At 38.1% G+C, this 17,601-nt stretch overlaps 1 protein-coding gene across 4 annotated transcripts in view; it reads left to right on the top strand.

The window, feature by feature from the left end:
• NTN4 (netrin 4) overlaps positions 1 to 17,601 on the top strand; it is a 108,453-nt gene that overhangs the window by 52,192 nt on the left and 38,660 nt on the right. For all 4 annotated transcript variants that reach the window (XM_007468220.1, XM_007468222.1, XM_007468219.1 and 1 more), the window contains exons 4-5: positions 13,582 to 13,708; positions 15,682 to 15,870. In XM_007468220.1, the coding sequence (XP_007468282.1) occupies positions 13,582 to 13,708; positions 15,682 to 15,870 (316 nt within the window). The remainder of the gene's footprint in view (positions 1 to 13,581; positions 13,709 to 15,681; positions 15,871 to 17,601) is intronic.

Genomic DNA, 17,601 nt, shown 5'->3' with positions numbered 1-17,601 from the left:
TTTTTGCAGTACACGGGCCTCTCACTGTTGTGGCCTCTCCCGTTGTGGAGTACAGGCTCTGGACGCGCAGGCTCAGTGGCCATGGCTCACGGGCCCAGCCGCTTCGCGGCATGTGGGATCTTCCCGGACCAGGGCACGAACCTGTGTCCCCTGCATCGGCAGGCAGACTCTCAACCACTGCGCCACCAGGAAAGCCCCTATTTTCACTTTTATGGCAGAAATATTTATTACAGTCCCCACAGGAAAGATGAAGTGCCTGATGAAACTGAAAAAAATAAAAAAGAAGCTAGTAGAATTAATCTTGTAAAAATATGAGACATTCAAAACCCATTTAGCTATATAAAGCGTGTTGAAATTCCACTTTTAGAAGTATATCCTCAAGTAGTCTAGACAGAAGAACTTTAGGTAACATGTGGAGGATAAGAAATGGCAGTGTTAAGGGATACATTTTTTTTTTCACTTATTTATTTAAATTTATTTATTTATTTTTGGCTGTGTTGGGTCTTAGTTGCCGCATGCAGGCTTTCTCTAGCTGCGGTGAGCAGGGGCTACTCTTCGTTGTGGTGCGCGGGCTTCTTATTGCGGTGGCTTCTCTTGTTGCGGAGCACAGGCTCTAGGCATGCGGGCTTCAGTAGTTGTGGCATGTGGGCTAAGTAGTTGTGGCACGTGGGCTCAGTAGTTGTGGCTCACGGGCTATAGAGCACAGGCTCAGTAGTTGTGGTGCACAGGCTTAGTTGTTCTGCAGCATGTGAGATCTTCCCAGACCAGGACATGAACCCGTGTCCCCTGCATTGGCAGGCAGATTCTTAACCACTGCACCACCAGGGAAGTCCCAAGGATACATTTTTAAAGAGTAAAGCCATGACTGTCACACAGATATAAAATAAACATGTGTCAACCATGTTACTTAACTCAGTAATTAATGAGGGACCAGTAAGACCTTATAACTGCTTCAAAGGAAAATTTGAAGAACCACACATACACTGGCAAATGAAGAAATATACAAAGAAGTGCAAAACAGGTCAATATGAAGGGCAATGATCAATTGCATTGTCAGACACAACTGATTTGCATTTCTATGGACAAGAGTTATTTGAATTATTATTCATTTTCTACAACTTACAGAGTTGTAAAATGGTTCAGTGATAATAAAATGCAGAGATGGGCAGAAGACCTAAGTAGACATTCTCCAAAGAAGACATACAGGTGGCCAACAGGCATGTGAAAAGATGCTCAGCATCACTAATTATTAGAGAAATGCAAATCAAAACTACAGTGAGTTATCACCTCACACCAGTCAGAATGGCCATCATTAAAAAGTCTACAAATAATAAATGCTGGAGAGGGTGTGGAGAAAAGGGAACCCTCTTGCACTGTTGGTGGGAATGTACATTGATACAGCCACTATGGAGAACAGTTTGGAGGTTCCTTAAAAAACTAAAAACAGAACTACCATACGACCCAGCAATCCCACTACTGGGCATATACCCTGAGAACACCATAATTCAAAAAGAGTCATGTACCACAATGTTCATTGCAGCTCTATTTACAATAGCCAGGACATGGAAGCAACCTAAGTGTCCATCGACAAATGAATGGATAAAGAAGATGTGGCACATATATACAATGGAATATTACTCAGCCATAAAAAGAAACGAAATCGAGTTATTTGTGGTGAGGTGGATGGACCTAGAGTCTGTCATACAGAGCGAAGTAAGTCAGAAAGAGAAAAACAAATACCATATGCTAACACATATATATGGAATCTCAGAAAAAAAAAATGGTCATGAAGAACCTAGGGGTAAAACGGGAATAAAGACACAGACCTACTAGAGCATGGACTTGAGGATATGGGGAGGGGGAGAGGTAGGCTGTGACGAGGTGAGAGAGTGACATGGACATATATATACTACCAAGCGTAAAGTGGATAGCTAGTGGGAAGCAGCCGTAGCACAGGGAGCTCAGCTAGGTGGTTTGTGACCGCCTAGAGGGGTGGGATAGGGAGGGTGGGAGGGAGGGAGACACAGGAGGGAAGAGATATGGGAACATGTGTATATGTATAACTGATTCACTTTGTTATAAAGCAGAAACTAACACACCATTGTAAAGCAATTATACTCCAATAAAGATGTTAAAAAAGATGGTGATGATTGTGATGGTGATGATGGTGGTAGTGGTGATGGTGATGGCAGTGGTGGGGGTGGGGGTGGGGGTGGGTGGGTGGAGGCAGCATTTCAAAGTTTATCTGAATTTTACCAAACAAAGAGAACATTATTTGTTAATTAGGGAAATATGCAAAGAAAAGTATTCTGATAATGTTGTTTCCCAAAACTTGCTACATTTGAACCTTTTAAGCCCATTGTTATAAATAATAGTAGTCCCTATACCTGGACTCACAAAGAGAGAGAGATTTTCTTTATTCTAGGAAATCATCACTCTGAAGGGTAAGAGAGAATCCTACCTAAAATTTACTGAAGAACCCCAAATTTAAACTAAAGTGCTCACTTTAAAACCGTTGTTGAGCTAATAGTACATTTTAAAACAATGGGAATATTTTAAAACTGTCTTTCATGTGGCTTTTAAATAAGGTTACGTTATTAACCATATTTTTTAACTCAAAAGTGTTTTGAAATTTATTTGGAAAGCCCAAAATGCTTTTCTCTGTCCTGGAGCAGTTTCTGCCTTCCTTTCTGCAGGGAAGTTGGTTTGGAAAGTTTGTTTGGGCTTTGTTTTGTTTTTGTTTTTGACCAATTATCTAATTTCACAGAAAGCGCCATGATGAATGTTGAAAGATAAAACACAAAACTTGATTTTAGTTCTTAGTTCTAGCTGTAATACTACAAAACAGAGGTCTGCTGAAACACATCTTTACGAAATCTTAAAATTAACGTCCGCAATTTGGAGGACACAGATTTAGTAGCATTTGGAAATTTTGTGTGTGTGGATTCACGCTTCTGGATGCTACCTCAACTCCTGATTTCATATGATAAATAGCATATGCACAATGGCACAGAAAAACTGCCATTTAGGTATATAGATAAAAGCTTTGGGGCATACAAAGTTTTGTACGTGAAAAAATGGAAATAAGCCAGCACCCTGAATCTAAAAATTAACCTGAATCATTAGGCTATGCACAGTGTTCTCACTTACCATTCTTTATAAATTAAAACTGTTTAAAAGCCATCACACTACATAATATTACTATCCCTACCAAATCATATCTAATAGGGAGAGCCCATAACAAAAGGGAGGCTATTCACAAAGAGCAAATCTTTAATTAGAATCATTTACATTCCTATTATCTCCATTTGCAAATTTATTCAGGGGAGTTTCTGATAAGTTAAAGAGTTGTTAATACTTGCAGTGGCCCAGAAATGCCCCTAGGAGGCATCAGAATTTTCAGTGTACAGACAGATTTTACACTGAACCAATGAGAATCTAAAAGTATTCTCTACCAGTACATGCCCTGAACTTATTCATGCCAGGTATAGGAAATGGGGGCCAATCTTCCTATATTCACCCATCTTGAAAACTGCTCGGTTTCTCCCAGAGGAATAGGACAAATAATCCATTCAAGAACTTAATACCCTTGAAATGGCTCACTTTGAGTCCAAACCAGCCTTTGTCCCAAGGAGCTCTTCAAGGACAAACTGGTTTGAAACATACCAATATTATTTAAGTAACACACTGAAGAGATCTGGCCAAAGTAGATCCCTCAAAAATCCTACTCCCCAGGGTCTTCAGAATAGTATAGTTTAAGGGTTAGGATGGTGGCTCTGGAGTCAGACCGCTAGAATTCAAATAGCTCCACCACTTACTGGCTTTGTGACCTTGGGCAAATTACTTAAACTCTTTGGGCTTCAGTTCCCTCATTTATGAAATGGAAGTAATATACCTACCTTATTCTTGTGTAAATCCAATGAATATTTATACAATGCCTAGAACAGTGCCTGGTACATAGTAAATGCTAATCAATATTAACTACTACTATTAATTGTTATTCTTTATCATCATCATTATCATCATCTTCTTCTTCATCATTATCGTTCCCATTTCCCTCCCTGACTAATCCATGTTCCTTGGGCCTACAGCAGTTCTCCCAGATCAACTACAGACGACCACTCTATGGAACATCATATTTACCAATATTCCTTGACCAGAAGCACTCTGGACAAAGCTGAATGTCTTTCAATCCTACTCTGCCCGAAATCCTGCTCTGTGACAAACAAAAGTATCCTATTCCCACTTCAAATGAATAATTAGCACCCTGCTTTCTTGGGAAGTTTTTAAAATGGAACTAAACTCAATAACTAAGGTTCTCAATGCTCATTTGAATATACATTGGCTGAATTAAAAAAATTAACGCATATTGATTGAAAACCTATTATATGACAGTTACCGGGGATTCAAAGAAATTTAAGCAAGTTTCTTCCCTGCAAGAGTTTAGTGGAGAGAGGTATATAAACACGATTACCATACGGTGTACTTACATGCAGTTTTCCTATGAAATTTGTATTGGCTCCATGCATGTTTTTTGTTTTTGTTTTTTTTCCAGGTTTGTCAGCCAGAGCAAGGTTCTGGGCAAAATAGTGAAGTAGGCACAGTTTGTCTTTGGCTCCTTCCCTCTCCCCTTTAGACATTCCCTTTCCTTCCACCAGGAAACTATTTCCTCCTTTAAGCAACTCTGAGTACAGTTTTAGGATTGAAAACAGATGGTTATAATCCCTGCTGATATGTTTGTTGCTAATAATTTAAGGACTTACGCCTTCTGAGTTTAAGTACATTTTTGTAGGGAGCTCTTGAACCTAAAGCACCATTCAGAAGCTAAAGGAATGAGTCCCAGTAGGAAGAATTTCAGGCAACAGGCTGACAGGGAAGCCTCTCGTGGCTGATTTTCATTCTTTACTCATAATTGTTTCTGCTCTATACCTCTATTATTTTGCCCATGCTTTCTTACAAGACCCGTTTTCTCTAGTGTTAAAGTATAGACCAAGGAATAGACTGTAGAGCTTTTCAGCTTCTTACATTCTTGCTATATATATTACTGGGCAAGGGTTTGGAATACTTGGGCTTCAGCCTATTTTATCCCATTCTGACAGTATGTTTCAAGCCCCCTTTTACCAAACTCAATTATTATGCTTCATATTCACCATAGAACTCCCACTTCTTCTGTTAAATTAAAACATGCAAACCTTTAATAGGGGTAGAGGAATATTTTATTTGTTAATGAAAAGACGTGTTTTCCTCACAGTGCTTTCTATTCAAAGGTTTATGCTGTAGCATTGTCGTGCCTGTTTTTGCCCTGCTTAAGAGGAGCAGGTTCTAACAGGCTAGCCGTTATTAGAATTTATCTCTTTTCATGCATAAGAAGTTCATTCTTTTAGAAGTTAATCCTTTTCCCTAAAAGGGACATACTATCTCTTTAGAAATTAAATCAGTTTTTTGCCTTTACATTTTGTCTTAAGGTGCTACAAAGCATTGTTCCACTTTCTACATCATTTGTCAGAGCTAAATGGAGGTCCGTGAATTGCCACAGCTGCCTTTAAGTGGGCATTTTTCTTAGGTTCATAGAATAGGCACTGTTTGTATCCTTTTTTCACAAACATTTTTTAAAGTTCCAATGATGGTATATGAAAGAATATTCATTTCCCATTGGAATTCAAAGAATGAAAATAAAATCATGTATATGTAAACAATAATGGCACAAGAGCTCAAGGAAATTAGTCAATTGATGAAATTCAGGAATTTCTGAATATTTAGCTGTAAAATCTTGTTTTCTGCTAACTTTCATTATAAAGTTTAGTAGGACATGAACAACAGTTGGTCCTTTCTTTCTTGGAAAGCAGTTGGAAAGTAAATTTTTTCAGACATTCACAAAACAGTTCAGTTACTTTGAGTCCTTCAAAGCTTTAACCAGATTGATTATTCGCTTTGGTAATTCCATTATGGTGAATGTCTGTGGTGAGCATCACTAGATGATGAAATATACCTTTATTTGGAAGGCAGGTGCTAGAATGACAGTCTACAATTACTTTAGTCACAAGCAATGGGGAAAATGCAGTTCAGAAGGAGGAAAACAGTAGAAGAAAAATCAGAAAGAATACAATTTAGTTTAGGTATAGTCATTATTGACAAATGCAAATCCATCTTCAGAGACTATTAACATTTATTTTTCATTTGTGCCACATCAGGTAGTACCTGCAAAAAAGAAGAGATATTCTCCTAGCTCTCCCTTGTTTGACTTTCACATCATTTGGAAACATGCTGCATTGGAGAGATGCCAACAGGACCCAGCCATATGACATTTAAGTCTTATCTGGTAGCTCAGAAAGGATTATGGGTAGTTGCCTACAACCAGGCAGTATTCACAATACAGAACAGCAGGGCTTAGAATCATAGAACCTTAAGATTAGAAGGACCTTACAAGTTGTCAAAGCCAATCTTCCATCTAATGTTTAAATATTCTACAACATCTTGATAAGTGATTGTCCAACTCATATGCTTGACATGGCAAACAACCAGATTCTCACAACCTCCTGCCATGGCCAATTTCCTCAACTCTATGTTTGCTGATTACTAGAAGGCCTACTGCCCCAAAGAGAACAATTAAAAAGCAGCTTTTTGGGCTTCCCTGGTGGCACAGTGGTTAAGAATCTGCCTGCCAATGCAGGGGACACGGGTTCGAGCCCTGGTCCAGGAAGATCCCACATACTGCGGAGCAACTAAGCCTGTGTGCCACAACTACTGAGCCTGCGCTCTAGAACCCATGAGCCACAACTACTGAAGCCCATGTGCCTAGAGCCCGTGCTCCGCAACAAGAGAAGCCACCGCAATGAGAAGTCTTCACACCTCAACGAAGAGTAGCCCCTGCTCCCACAACTAGAGAAAGCTCGTGCACAGCAACAAAGACCCAACAGAGGCAAAAATAAATAAATAAATAAATAAAAATAATAAAAAAGAAAGCAGCTTTTCTAAGCAAGATGTGTATCTTCCAATGACGGATTTGAAAGAATCATTTCCTCATTTTGCACGCACCTAGATTCTTACTTCTATAGCCTTACATATGAAGGAGTGGTATTTTCTCTTCCATGTCTATTTGCCTCTAATATATATTTGTCAAAGTGCACAGGTATTAATGAGCAAGCTGTTCCAGTAATTCCTTAAATTACTGGTTCAAAGTTTGTATGATTCCCTCCCTGTAAGATAAATATGCTAAAAATGACTTGCAAGTAGGTTAATATTAGTAACAAATAAATACTATTAGACATGAGGCTGAAAACTTGGCTTCTGTGCACTGGTGCTGAATCAAATCTTGGAGAGAGTTTTGGGTGAAGTAGAAAAGAATAGCTTTATTGCTTTGCCAGGCGAAGGGGGACACAGCGGGCTCATGCCTCTCAAAAGTGTGTGTCCCAACCTGGGAGGATTTGGTGAGGAGTTTTATAGCAGTGGTTCAAGGGCGGAATTGTTGATAAGGGTCAGGGTGTGTGCAGGGCCTGCACTCCTTTAATCTGGCCTCAGGTAGTCTCTCTTGATAAGCTTCTCTGGAATGAAGAATGCTAACATCTTCCATTTGTTGGGAATTTTAGTTCTGTAAAGAGCTTAAAGATATTGTTATGTGTGTCCCTTGAGGCAGAAGCAGGACCCTGCCCCAAGGCTGCACTACTGTTTCTTGGCTGCTCCTCCCTTATCTTTGCATCGCCTCCATTCATTGATTAGCAACTGTTTGGACCTGCCCTTTGGAACTCAGGGAAGGTCATGGAGGCTGAAGGCTATTCCCTGCAAACAAAAAACAGGGGACACAGAAAGGCTTTCATGCCCAGGAGTCCCACAGGGTCTTGCTTGGTTTCAGATATAGGTAGGAAAACTTTTGACATCAACAGAAAAAACACTCTCAGCATAGCAAAGGAGTTTATGAAACTCATAGAATATCCAAAATGCCAAGGTATTATCTAAGAGGTATACCTCTTAGATAATTAGGAGTTGTAGATTTTTTTGTTGAAATAGATTTCTCATTTTCCAATTATAAAGCCAGACACCACTCTTCAACTAAGCCTTAAGTACATAATCCCATTTTCCTGCTCTTTATCTAGCTTATGTTTGTGTACCAAATAAGAGCTATGTTTAACTTGTTACTAAATTTTCCTTTTTCTGTTTTTTTTTTTTTTTTTTTTTTTTTTTTTTCAGTGAAGACCTAGTTTTACTTGCACATTTTTCACGAGCATCAAATAGTGGGTGATCTTTCAAGCTTGAACTGTAACAGTTGTATTGCTGAGGAAGGATTTCTTGTTTCAAATGGTCTAGGTAATGATTTACAGCTATTTTTGGTAATTCTCAAAATGACAGCTCCTTGAATTTTTCTGTGTGCAGAAATATTTGCTGGGCTGGCATCTTTCAGACCCTGGGAGGTTCATCCCAATCCTTGGCATGCAGGAATGAGGGAATGCTCTGAAATCTTTACTCCAGAGGGAACTGACCTGTCCACATTATCTTGTGATACATGTGAATGTTTGATGAGGTTTCCCTAAATGTCTGTGGCCTCCTGAGGCCTGGAATTTGTGGGCCAGGACTAACCTATGAGTTGGGTGAAATTACATATAGGCCTTGGGCATTCCAAGACCAAACCAGATAAACTGACTTATAATGATAGTTTAGCTCCTGTAAAGAAAAGTAGCAATAATTTGCAGCATCTGTGTTTATATAGTATTCAATAAATGGTTGTTTTAAAAGTAGGAAGGATACAAAAAAGCAATAAAATAAAAATTAACAACCTTTTAAAATTCCAAACATTATCAGAAAATACATTTGACTGCCATTGGCTGTTGGGAGGTATAAGCTGGAGTAAAAATTTTGGAAAAGAAATAATAAAGGAGGGGGAAGAAACAACATAACAGACAAGATAGGAGATAAAAGGAAATCTTTTAAAAGAGAGGAAAATAAAGTATATTTAATATACCTTTCAATCACTTCCCACTCAAAAATCTTCAATGGATCTTCAGTATTACAGGATAAATTCATCATTCTTAAGCTTTTTAATGTATTCTGTGGTCTAGATAGAACCTACTTATTCAACACATGTCCTCTGGTTGACTTACTGACTATTCAAAATGTTCCTTTGGGGTTATCTTCTTGTCTTTGCTCCCTAAGGAAAATCCTATGTACCCTTCAAGACACAACCTCAGGGACCGCACTTAGAGTTTTATACAGAAAGCAATTATTGACCTTGGTCTCTACTATATTTACTTTGGACTTCTTAACATTGTTTCAAACGCCCTCCTCAGATAGTATTCCATATAATCTCCTTAACAGCAATGATGAATTAGGGATGGTTTATTCTAGGAATTTTGACTCTAATTCTATCAAATATTTGTATCCTGGGTGTTTTGTATGTAGTGGTTTGTTTTTTATTTTTTCACAGGTTATTATAGAATTTAGACAGTTACAAAACTGCTTTTTCTGCTAATCATTATGCTACTAACTTGTGCCAGCTACATAAGTATGCCTTCGCTTCACTAAATTCTTCAACTTTGGAAGATTTTTCTTATTCATTTTTTCAAAAGACTCCATTTTGTTTGAAATCAGGATCTAGTACAAGTAAACAAAGGACCATCCATCTTTTACTGAGAGCTTTTAAAGAATCTTACCATTCAAATCTAGAATATGACACAAATGAACTTATCTACGAAACAGAAACAGACTCACAGACATAGAGAACAGACTTGTGATTAGCAAGGGGGAGGGGGTTGAAGAGGGAAGAAGTTGGAGTTTGGGGTTAGCAGATGCAAACTATTAGATATAGAATGGATAAACAAGGTCTTACTGTATAGCACAGTGAACTACATTCAATATCCTGTGATAAACCATAATGGAGGGCTTCCCTGGTGGCACAGTGGTTGAGAGTCCGCCTGCCGATGCAGGGGACACGGGTTCGTGCCCCGGTCCGGGAAGATCCCACATGCCGCGGAGCGGCTGGGCCCGTGAGCCATGGCCGCTGAGCCTGCGCGTCCGGAGCCTGTGCTCCACAACGGGAGAGGCCACAACAGTGAGAGGCCCGCATACCGCAAAAAAAAAAAAAAAAAAAAAAAAAAAAGACCCATAATGGAAAATATGAAAAAGAATATATATATATATGTATATATACACATAACTGAATCACTTTGCTGTACAGCAGAAATTAACACAACATTGTAAATCAACTATATTTCAATTAAAATAGAATCTTACCATGCAGAAGTTATTTGATAGAATTTCTATTTTTTTCATTACAATAAGGAATATTGAATTTAAAATGTTTAATAAAAAGCAGTTGGACTGCAGCATTTCTCCCATAATATATGAAAAATTAAATATCCAGGAGCTAGGATGAAAAGACCTCATTCTTACAGAGCAGTAGAAATTGAATTCCTGCAGGTCTCCAAATTTAAGTGCAAATTTGTCTTTAGCTCTTACCTGGACATGTGAATAGTGATGTATAGTAAACTCTTACAACTCCATGGGACTTTATGTATAAACAGCTCCTAGCAGACATAGTCACAAAGAGAAGCCCAAGAAAATAGGTAACTATAACTCACTTTACACTTGGGCATTCCAAGAGCAAAACCAATAAGTTGAATCTATAATATTAGCTGAGTTTCTATAAAGATAATCAACAAAAGTTTTTGCAACAGCATTGTACTCTGAGTCAATCCTACCATTTAAAAAATCTATATCCTGGCTAATCCCTAAGAACGAAAAGGATGGCTATAATTAATTTTCATTAAGCACAAAAACCTTACTTTACAATACATAGAAATTAAATTTAGCAAGATGGCCACCAAAATTATTATTTATGAAATTTCCCAGATTATAACTCTTAGGCCTCATGTGATTCATTCACAAGTAGCCTGTTGTCCTCCAAGCCCTGAATAAATCCTGCACTTGAACTTTATGTGTGCATAAAGGTCTACAGTAGTCATGTAACACACTTGGATAATGCATATGCTATTTTCAGAGTGCCTCTACCTATAGAACCAAAGACATATATACCAAGGGAATGAAAAGAGAAAGGGGATCCTGGATAAGATAACACAACTTACTCAAGTGATAAATTAGGTCCAGTAGTAGTACATCAATGTACTGGTTCTGGTTATTTCCACATTTGTTGAACTCTAAGATTCATTTTGTTTCTGGCCACTCTAAGTACATGTTATTTTTAGTAGTTCCTTTATCATCACAGTCAGAATATTTTGGATGTATTAAAATAAACTTTGTTCACAGATTTCCCCTAGCCTCCTGGCACCGCAGCTTGGTTAATTTTTTTCCTCTTCCTGGAAAGTCTCTTCCCTTCTGCCTGTCAGAAATACTGCCCAACTTCAAGAACCGTCTCAAAACCCAGTCCCTCTCATGAAGTCCTCAACAACTGCTAATCTATGGTGATTTCTGCATTCTTTGAATTCCAACATCATTTTGTTTCTTAGGTATTTATTTATTGTCTTGTTTATCTGTAATTTTTTTCTATGTAAATTTTTTTTCTCCAGCTACATTATACTTTGCTTAAAGACAGAAATCATGTTTTGTAATGCTTTGTGTACCAAACATTGCCTAACATAGCCACTCTCTCTTGTAGATATTCATTAAATAATTGTTGATGGGTTGATATAATTTATTACCTTTATGCTGATTTACCTCTTACACTGTTTCTCAAGAAAACAACAATACCTCATAGATCCAAATTTGGGAATCCCATTCTGAGCTGCTTTACAAAACGTTCATTTGTAGTCATGACATCATGTGTCAATAAATGCATTTTGCTACTGGAATTCAGGGCAATACTTAGTTATTAGGAAGTATTCCAGATGATCCCAAATATTAATTTTTAGAAATTATTTAGGACTTTATGAGAGGGACTGGGTTTTGAGATGGTTCTTGAAGTTGGGCAGTATTTCTGACAGGCAGGAGGGAAGAGACTTTCCAGGAAGAGGAAACAAAATTAACCAAGCTGCAGTGCTAGGAGGCTAGGGGAAATCTATGAATGTGTGGGGACTTCCCTGGTGGTGCAGTGGTTAAGAATCCGCCTGCCAATGCAGGGGACACGGGTTCTATCCCTGGTCTGGGAGGATCCCACATGCTGCAGAGCAACTAAGCCCGTGCACCACAGCTACTGAGCCTGTGCTCTAGAGCCAGCGAGCCACCACAACTACTGAACCCGTGAGCCACAACTACTGAAGCCCGCGCACCTAGAGCCTGTGCTCCGCAACAAGAGAAGCCACTGCAATGAGAAGCCTGAGTACTGCAATGAAGAGTAGCCCCCACTCGCCACAGCTAGAGAAAGCCCGTGTGCAGCAACGAAGACCAATGCAGCCAAATAAATAAATAAATAAAATTTTTAAAAAAGAAATTGTTGGTGAGATAATACAAAAAATATTAAAATTCTCATAAAACTCTCAGATCCCAAATAATTCCACTAAAGTATTCCTCCCTGTGAGAAACACTATTTAAAAAACCCTCAACTACTCTGAATTGTGGGATTAAAAGAAAATGCCCAGTCATTATGACAAAATGTGTTCAAAGCCTTAAAAATATATAAATGTTGACTGTTCAATTTTACCTCTAGAAAACACATTCCTAATAAAGATGTACACAAATTGTTAGCTACAAGGATATTCATTATAGAATTAGAATATAGTATGTAAAAATATTTTAAAGCCTAAATGACAAAAAATAGGTGATGGGTCAAATAAATTTTACATCATACAAGGGAGCCATTAAAATGTGTGTTGTACAAGAATATTTAATGACATGAAATGATGATCTCAATCCAGAAAAGAAGTTTTAAATATAATTGTGTTTTTTTTAATTTTATTAAATATAATTTTATTTTTAAAGTACCTCAAATATATGCTTCAAATGTTGATAATGATGTCACTTTGTGATGGGATTACAGATTTCTTAGTTTTCTATATTGAAGGTGTATTACTTCTGTGTCAAGAATAAAATAATTTAAAGGTATTAAAATTTTAAGTCGGGCTTCCCTGGTGGTGCAGTGGTTAAGAATCCGCCTGCCAATGCAGGGGACACGGGTTTGAGCCCTGGACCGGGAAGATCCCATGTGCCACGGAGCAGCTAAGCCTATGCACCACAACTACTGAGCCTGTGCTCTAGAGCCTGCGAGCCACAACTACTGAGCCCGTGTGCCACAACTACTGAAGCCCGTGCACTTAGAGCCCATGCTCCGAAACAAGAGAAGCCACCACAATGAGAAGCCCGCGCACTGCAACGAAGACCCAACGCAGCCAAAAATAAATAAATAAATAAATAACCAAAAACAAAATACAAAAAACAACAAAAAACGAACCAAAAAAAATTTAAGTAAATGCCTAGCCAGTATCTCAGAATTGCTCATTAGGGTCACATATCCTACAGCCAAGGATATGAATTAACAACAAGACAAACTAAAGAAAGGATCTTTCATCTTGATGACTAACTTCTTAGCAAAAATGAAAGAATGTCATATGGCTAAAGCCAACCAATGAAATGAGGTTGTGGGAAGAGTGTTCTTTCCTAGCACTGTTTGTGCTCATAGCGCTTACTTATTTTTGTTTGCAGGTCCATGGAAAGTGTATGTGTAAGCACAACACAGCAGGCACCCACTGCCAACATTGTGCACCTTTATACAATGACCGCCCCTGGGAGGCAGCTGATGGCAAAACAGGGTCTCCAAAAGAGTGCAGAAGTAAGTATCAAACCAGAGACTCAAAGCCTCCTTTGTAAAGTAAACATCTATGGACTCCTTGTTGTCTCTAGTAACACAATATAAAGTAGTAGCCCATATCAAACATAAACCATATCGCTGCCCACTGTAACTTCAGCCACTTGGAAACAATTACTGCTTGCAAAATCACCGATATACTATTTTGCCAATAATGTGTTGCCCGTTTGCTGGGACACTATGTGGGACCTAAGCACCCTCCCTGAGACTTTGACATAATAAAACATGGCTAGACGCAAGAGCAACTGAGGACTAGAATGTGCAGTTACCATCATAGCTGAGATATTGAATTATAATCATGAAAATAGCTATCTTGAATTCAGTTCTCAAAACAACCCTATAAAGTAGGTGGTGTTAATCCCATTTTAGAGATCAGGAAACTGAGGCTCAATAAGATTAAGTAACTTGCCAAAGTTAGTAAATGATAGAGTCAGGACTTGATCCCTGCTCTTCAGACTCCGAATTAAGTGCTTTTTTTTCTGTAATACCATAATGCCTTTCTTTTCTCTTATGATACTTGTAGTGACAAATTAGATTTAAAACTAAGCCAGTTCGTCAAGAATGAGACTAACATTGCCATGGCTAACTTTGGGTTTGAGGTTGGAGATTAGATAGAAGGGTAAAAAATATGGGAACATGAATCATTTTTTTTCTTTGCAATTCAAAATGAAATATACATGAAATAGAAATACACATGCACAGAGGAATACACATGCCTGTAACAACGTTTACACTCACAGAATTCAGTTTTACTAGGATTTAAAGGCAAGTACAGTGGGTAAAATTGTGAGAAGTCTCTTCCCTTACATAATTTGTAATCATAACTGATTTATTTTAGTTTCTAGGAAATGTAAAGGATTTCCTCTAAGCATAAATCTTAAATTATCTTACAATATGCTTTTTAAAGACTATGAGTCTGGTCAAAATATCATAACACGTCAAGGAAACAATGAAAAACAATAGCACAAACATTTTCAAATGCAGTTGACCTCCAGAAAAAAGTCTGTATCCTTATTCAAATCACTCATCAAGAGAATCTAAAGAATTTCTCCTAAATTCCTAGAGTGCCATTCTGGCCCTTTCCACCGAAACCAGCTGCATATCTAAGCACATATAGAACACAGAGACCTGTCCCTTGGCGCTATTGACTGATAATCTTAGAAATGCCTTTGAGAAATTGTTACATAAGAAACTCTGCAAGCCTCTTCTGTAAGAAAATTAAGGCTTCTATAGGAGATGACCTCGTACTCACCAGTACAGCAGTAGCTGAGGAATAGTACCTCATGAAAGGTAAATCAGTCTATCTGCCAAGTTAGTAACCCCTGTCCAGCAGAAGGTTCCTTCTAGGCTCGGAGGAAGGAGGGAGGGAAGGAGGGGAGAAAGAGAAGGAAGGAAGGAAAGCAGCTACTGAAGGCCAGAGGAAACAGGGTGAAAGAGTTCTTAATGTATAAATGTTTTTATACTGCTTTGAATCTTGTATGGTGAAAGTGTATACTACTCAAAAACCTAAATTTTTTTCAATGGAAGTATAGTTGATTTACAATGTTGTGTTAATTTCTGCTGTACAGCAAAGTGATTCAGTTACACATACAGATAGATGTATGTACATATATATACATTCTTTTAAAAATATTCTTTTCCATTACGGTTTATCACAGGATATTGAATATAGTTCCCTGTGCTGTACAGTAAGACCTTGTTGTTTATCCATTCTCTATATAATTGTTTGCATCTGCTAACCCCGAACTGCCACTCCGTCCCTTCCCCATCTCCCCTCCCCCTTGGCAACCACAAGTCTGTTCTCTGTGTCTCTGAGTGTGAAAAAACTAAATTTTTAAAAATTAGGAATCAGCTTACCCTACTTTTAACTGCCTGAATATTAGAGAACCTGTCATTTTATTTTTAATTCTTTGTTTTCCTCCCATGCTTTTTCCCAGCCTGCAAGTGCAATGGACATGCTGATGCCTGTCACTTTGACATTAATGTGTGGGAGGCATCAGGGAATCGTAGTGGTGGCGTCTGCAACGACTGTCAGCACAACACAGAAGGTCAGCATTGCCAACGATGTAAGCCAGGCTTCTACCGGGACCTCCGAAGACCTTTCTCTGCCCCAGATGCTTGCAAATGTAAGTGAATTAATGGTTACTGGGGGAAAAGAAAGGTCGATTTGTACAAAAGAGATGACTCTCCATCCTTCATTTGCTCACGCACGGGAGAGAGGTCATGAAATTCTCAGACAATCCACTCACACACATCAGTTAACTTCATTGATAAGGGGTAAGAATTTTCAATCTGTTCAGTGGAAACAGTATAATATTCATAAAGACAATGTCCTTTCTCACTCTCCATGAAGTAAAATTGTTTCCTATAGCACCACATTTTGGAAAACAAGATGTCTAATAAAAGAGAAAAAAGAATGATGAAGAGGGAGATATATTTAAGATCATCTTAAGACCAAACATGTGAGTAGGACGCAGACAATAATGGACTCAAATAGACGAAAGAAAGAGTGGTTATCTGCACTTGGGTCATTCTAGTGTTCATCTCTGCAGTGAATTTGAACACCTGAAAAATGACAGGTTTTGGTTTCGTTGTGAACGCAGTTTGGTTGACTCTGCTCTAATGTAGCAATGTATTATAAATGAATTTAGAACATAACAATAATTCCCTACTCTCCCCCCAAATACTAAAGTGTTACAGAATGGTTCTGCTTTTTTGTTGGTATAACTCCAAGAAGAGGTTTATTTGAAAAAAGAGTAGAATCTTCAAAGATCTGCTCAATTAATGAGACATCACCCGAAACATGACTGTGAAAGATATATGCAGAGCTTAAGTAGAAATCCAGTGTGGATGAATAGTCATTTAACTACATGAGCATTTCCACGTCTGTCAACTCAGAAATTATTAGATAACAGAAACCACTCAAGACTGTTAATGGAGATGAATGATCATGCCCTTCCTTTCCCTGCCAAGGACGCCGTGTTCTAGATCAAAAACAGTGACAGGAAAGGAGCAATACAATGGGAAACAATCATTTAAAATCTTGGGTTCATTTTTAATTTAAAGGAAAAATTCTATTGCTCTTGAAAATACAGTTTTAACCTCAGGCAGGAGATACCTACATGAAACATGAGTGGTCTTCCTTGTTACAAGCTTTCTCTCTTAGACTGTGGAAGATAGAATGTGGAACAGCTCCTTTCAACCTTGAGCCCCAAATTTGGATTTACGTCATAATATTTCTCCAAGAATTCTGTTTTACTCCTGCTCCTTGTTGTACTCAGACTTTCATTTTAATAGGTTTCAAACAGATCTAGAGTAGAAGCTTTCCCTGCCCCTTACGGCCGTGTCATCCTATGCCAGCTGTTGAAGCTCTTTGCACTTCGATTTCCTTCTCCCAACAGGGTTGTAATGAGAACTACATAAGCTAAAGTATGTGGAGTGTTTAGTGCATTGCTTGTCATATAGTAAGCCCCCAAGAAATGAAAACTAGTATTATAATAACTGTTGTCCTATAAGATAGACAGTGGGAAATAATACTATAGAGTTTCTACTCTTTATTGGCTAAATATACCTTATGTCAAAGATAATTACTTCTTTAAAATCCACAGTACCTTAGGGACTAAAATGTAGTTTCCTTAACTCCATGTGCTGATTGAAGGGTCTGCTTATGAAATTGTTTCAATCTAGAATATATTCAGCCCTAACACCATTTGTACAGGATATATTTAAATAGATATGTGTATGTGTGTATTCCACATCCTCAGACCACTGGTAGAAATGTCTAAAAATAAGAATGTATGGACTAACAAGCAGATGAAACAGGAAAGGAAATTAATTTGTCATTGAGTAACTCAGAT

This window comes from Lipotes vexillifer, unplaced genomic scaffold (assembly GCF_000442215.2).
Source record: "Lipotes vexillifer unplaced genomic scaffold, Lipotes_vexillifer_v1.1 scaffold180, whole genome shotgun sequence".
NCBI classification, from domain to species: Eukaryota; Metazoa; Chordata; class Mammalia; order Artiodactyla; family Lipotidae; genus Lipotes; species Lipotes vexillifer.
The sequence above is the reverse complement of the archived record's forward strand: the minus strand, read 5'-3'. Positions and strand labels throughout refer to the sequence as shown.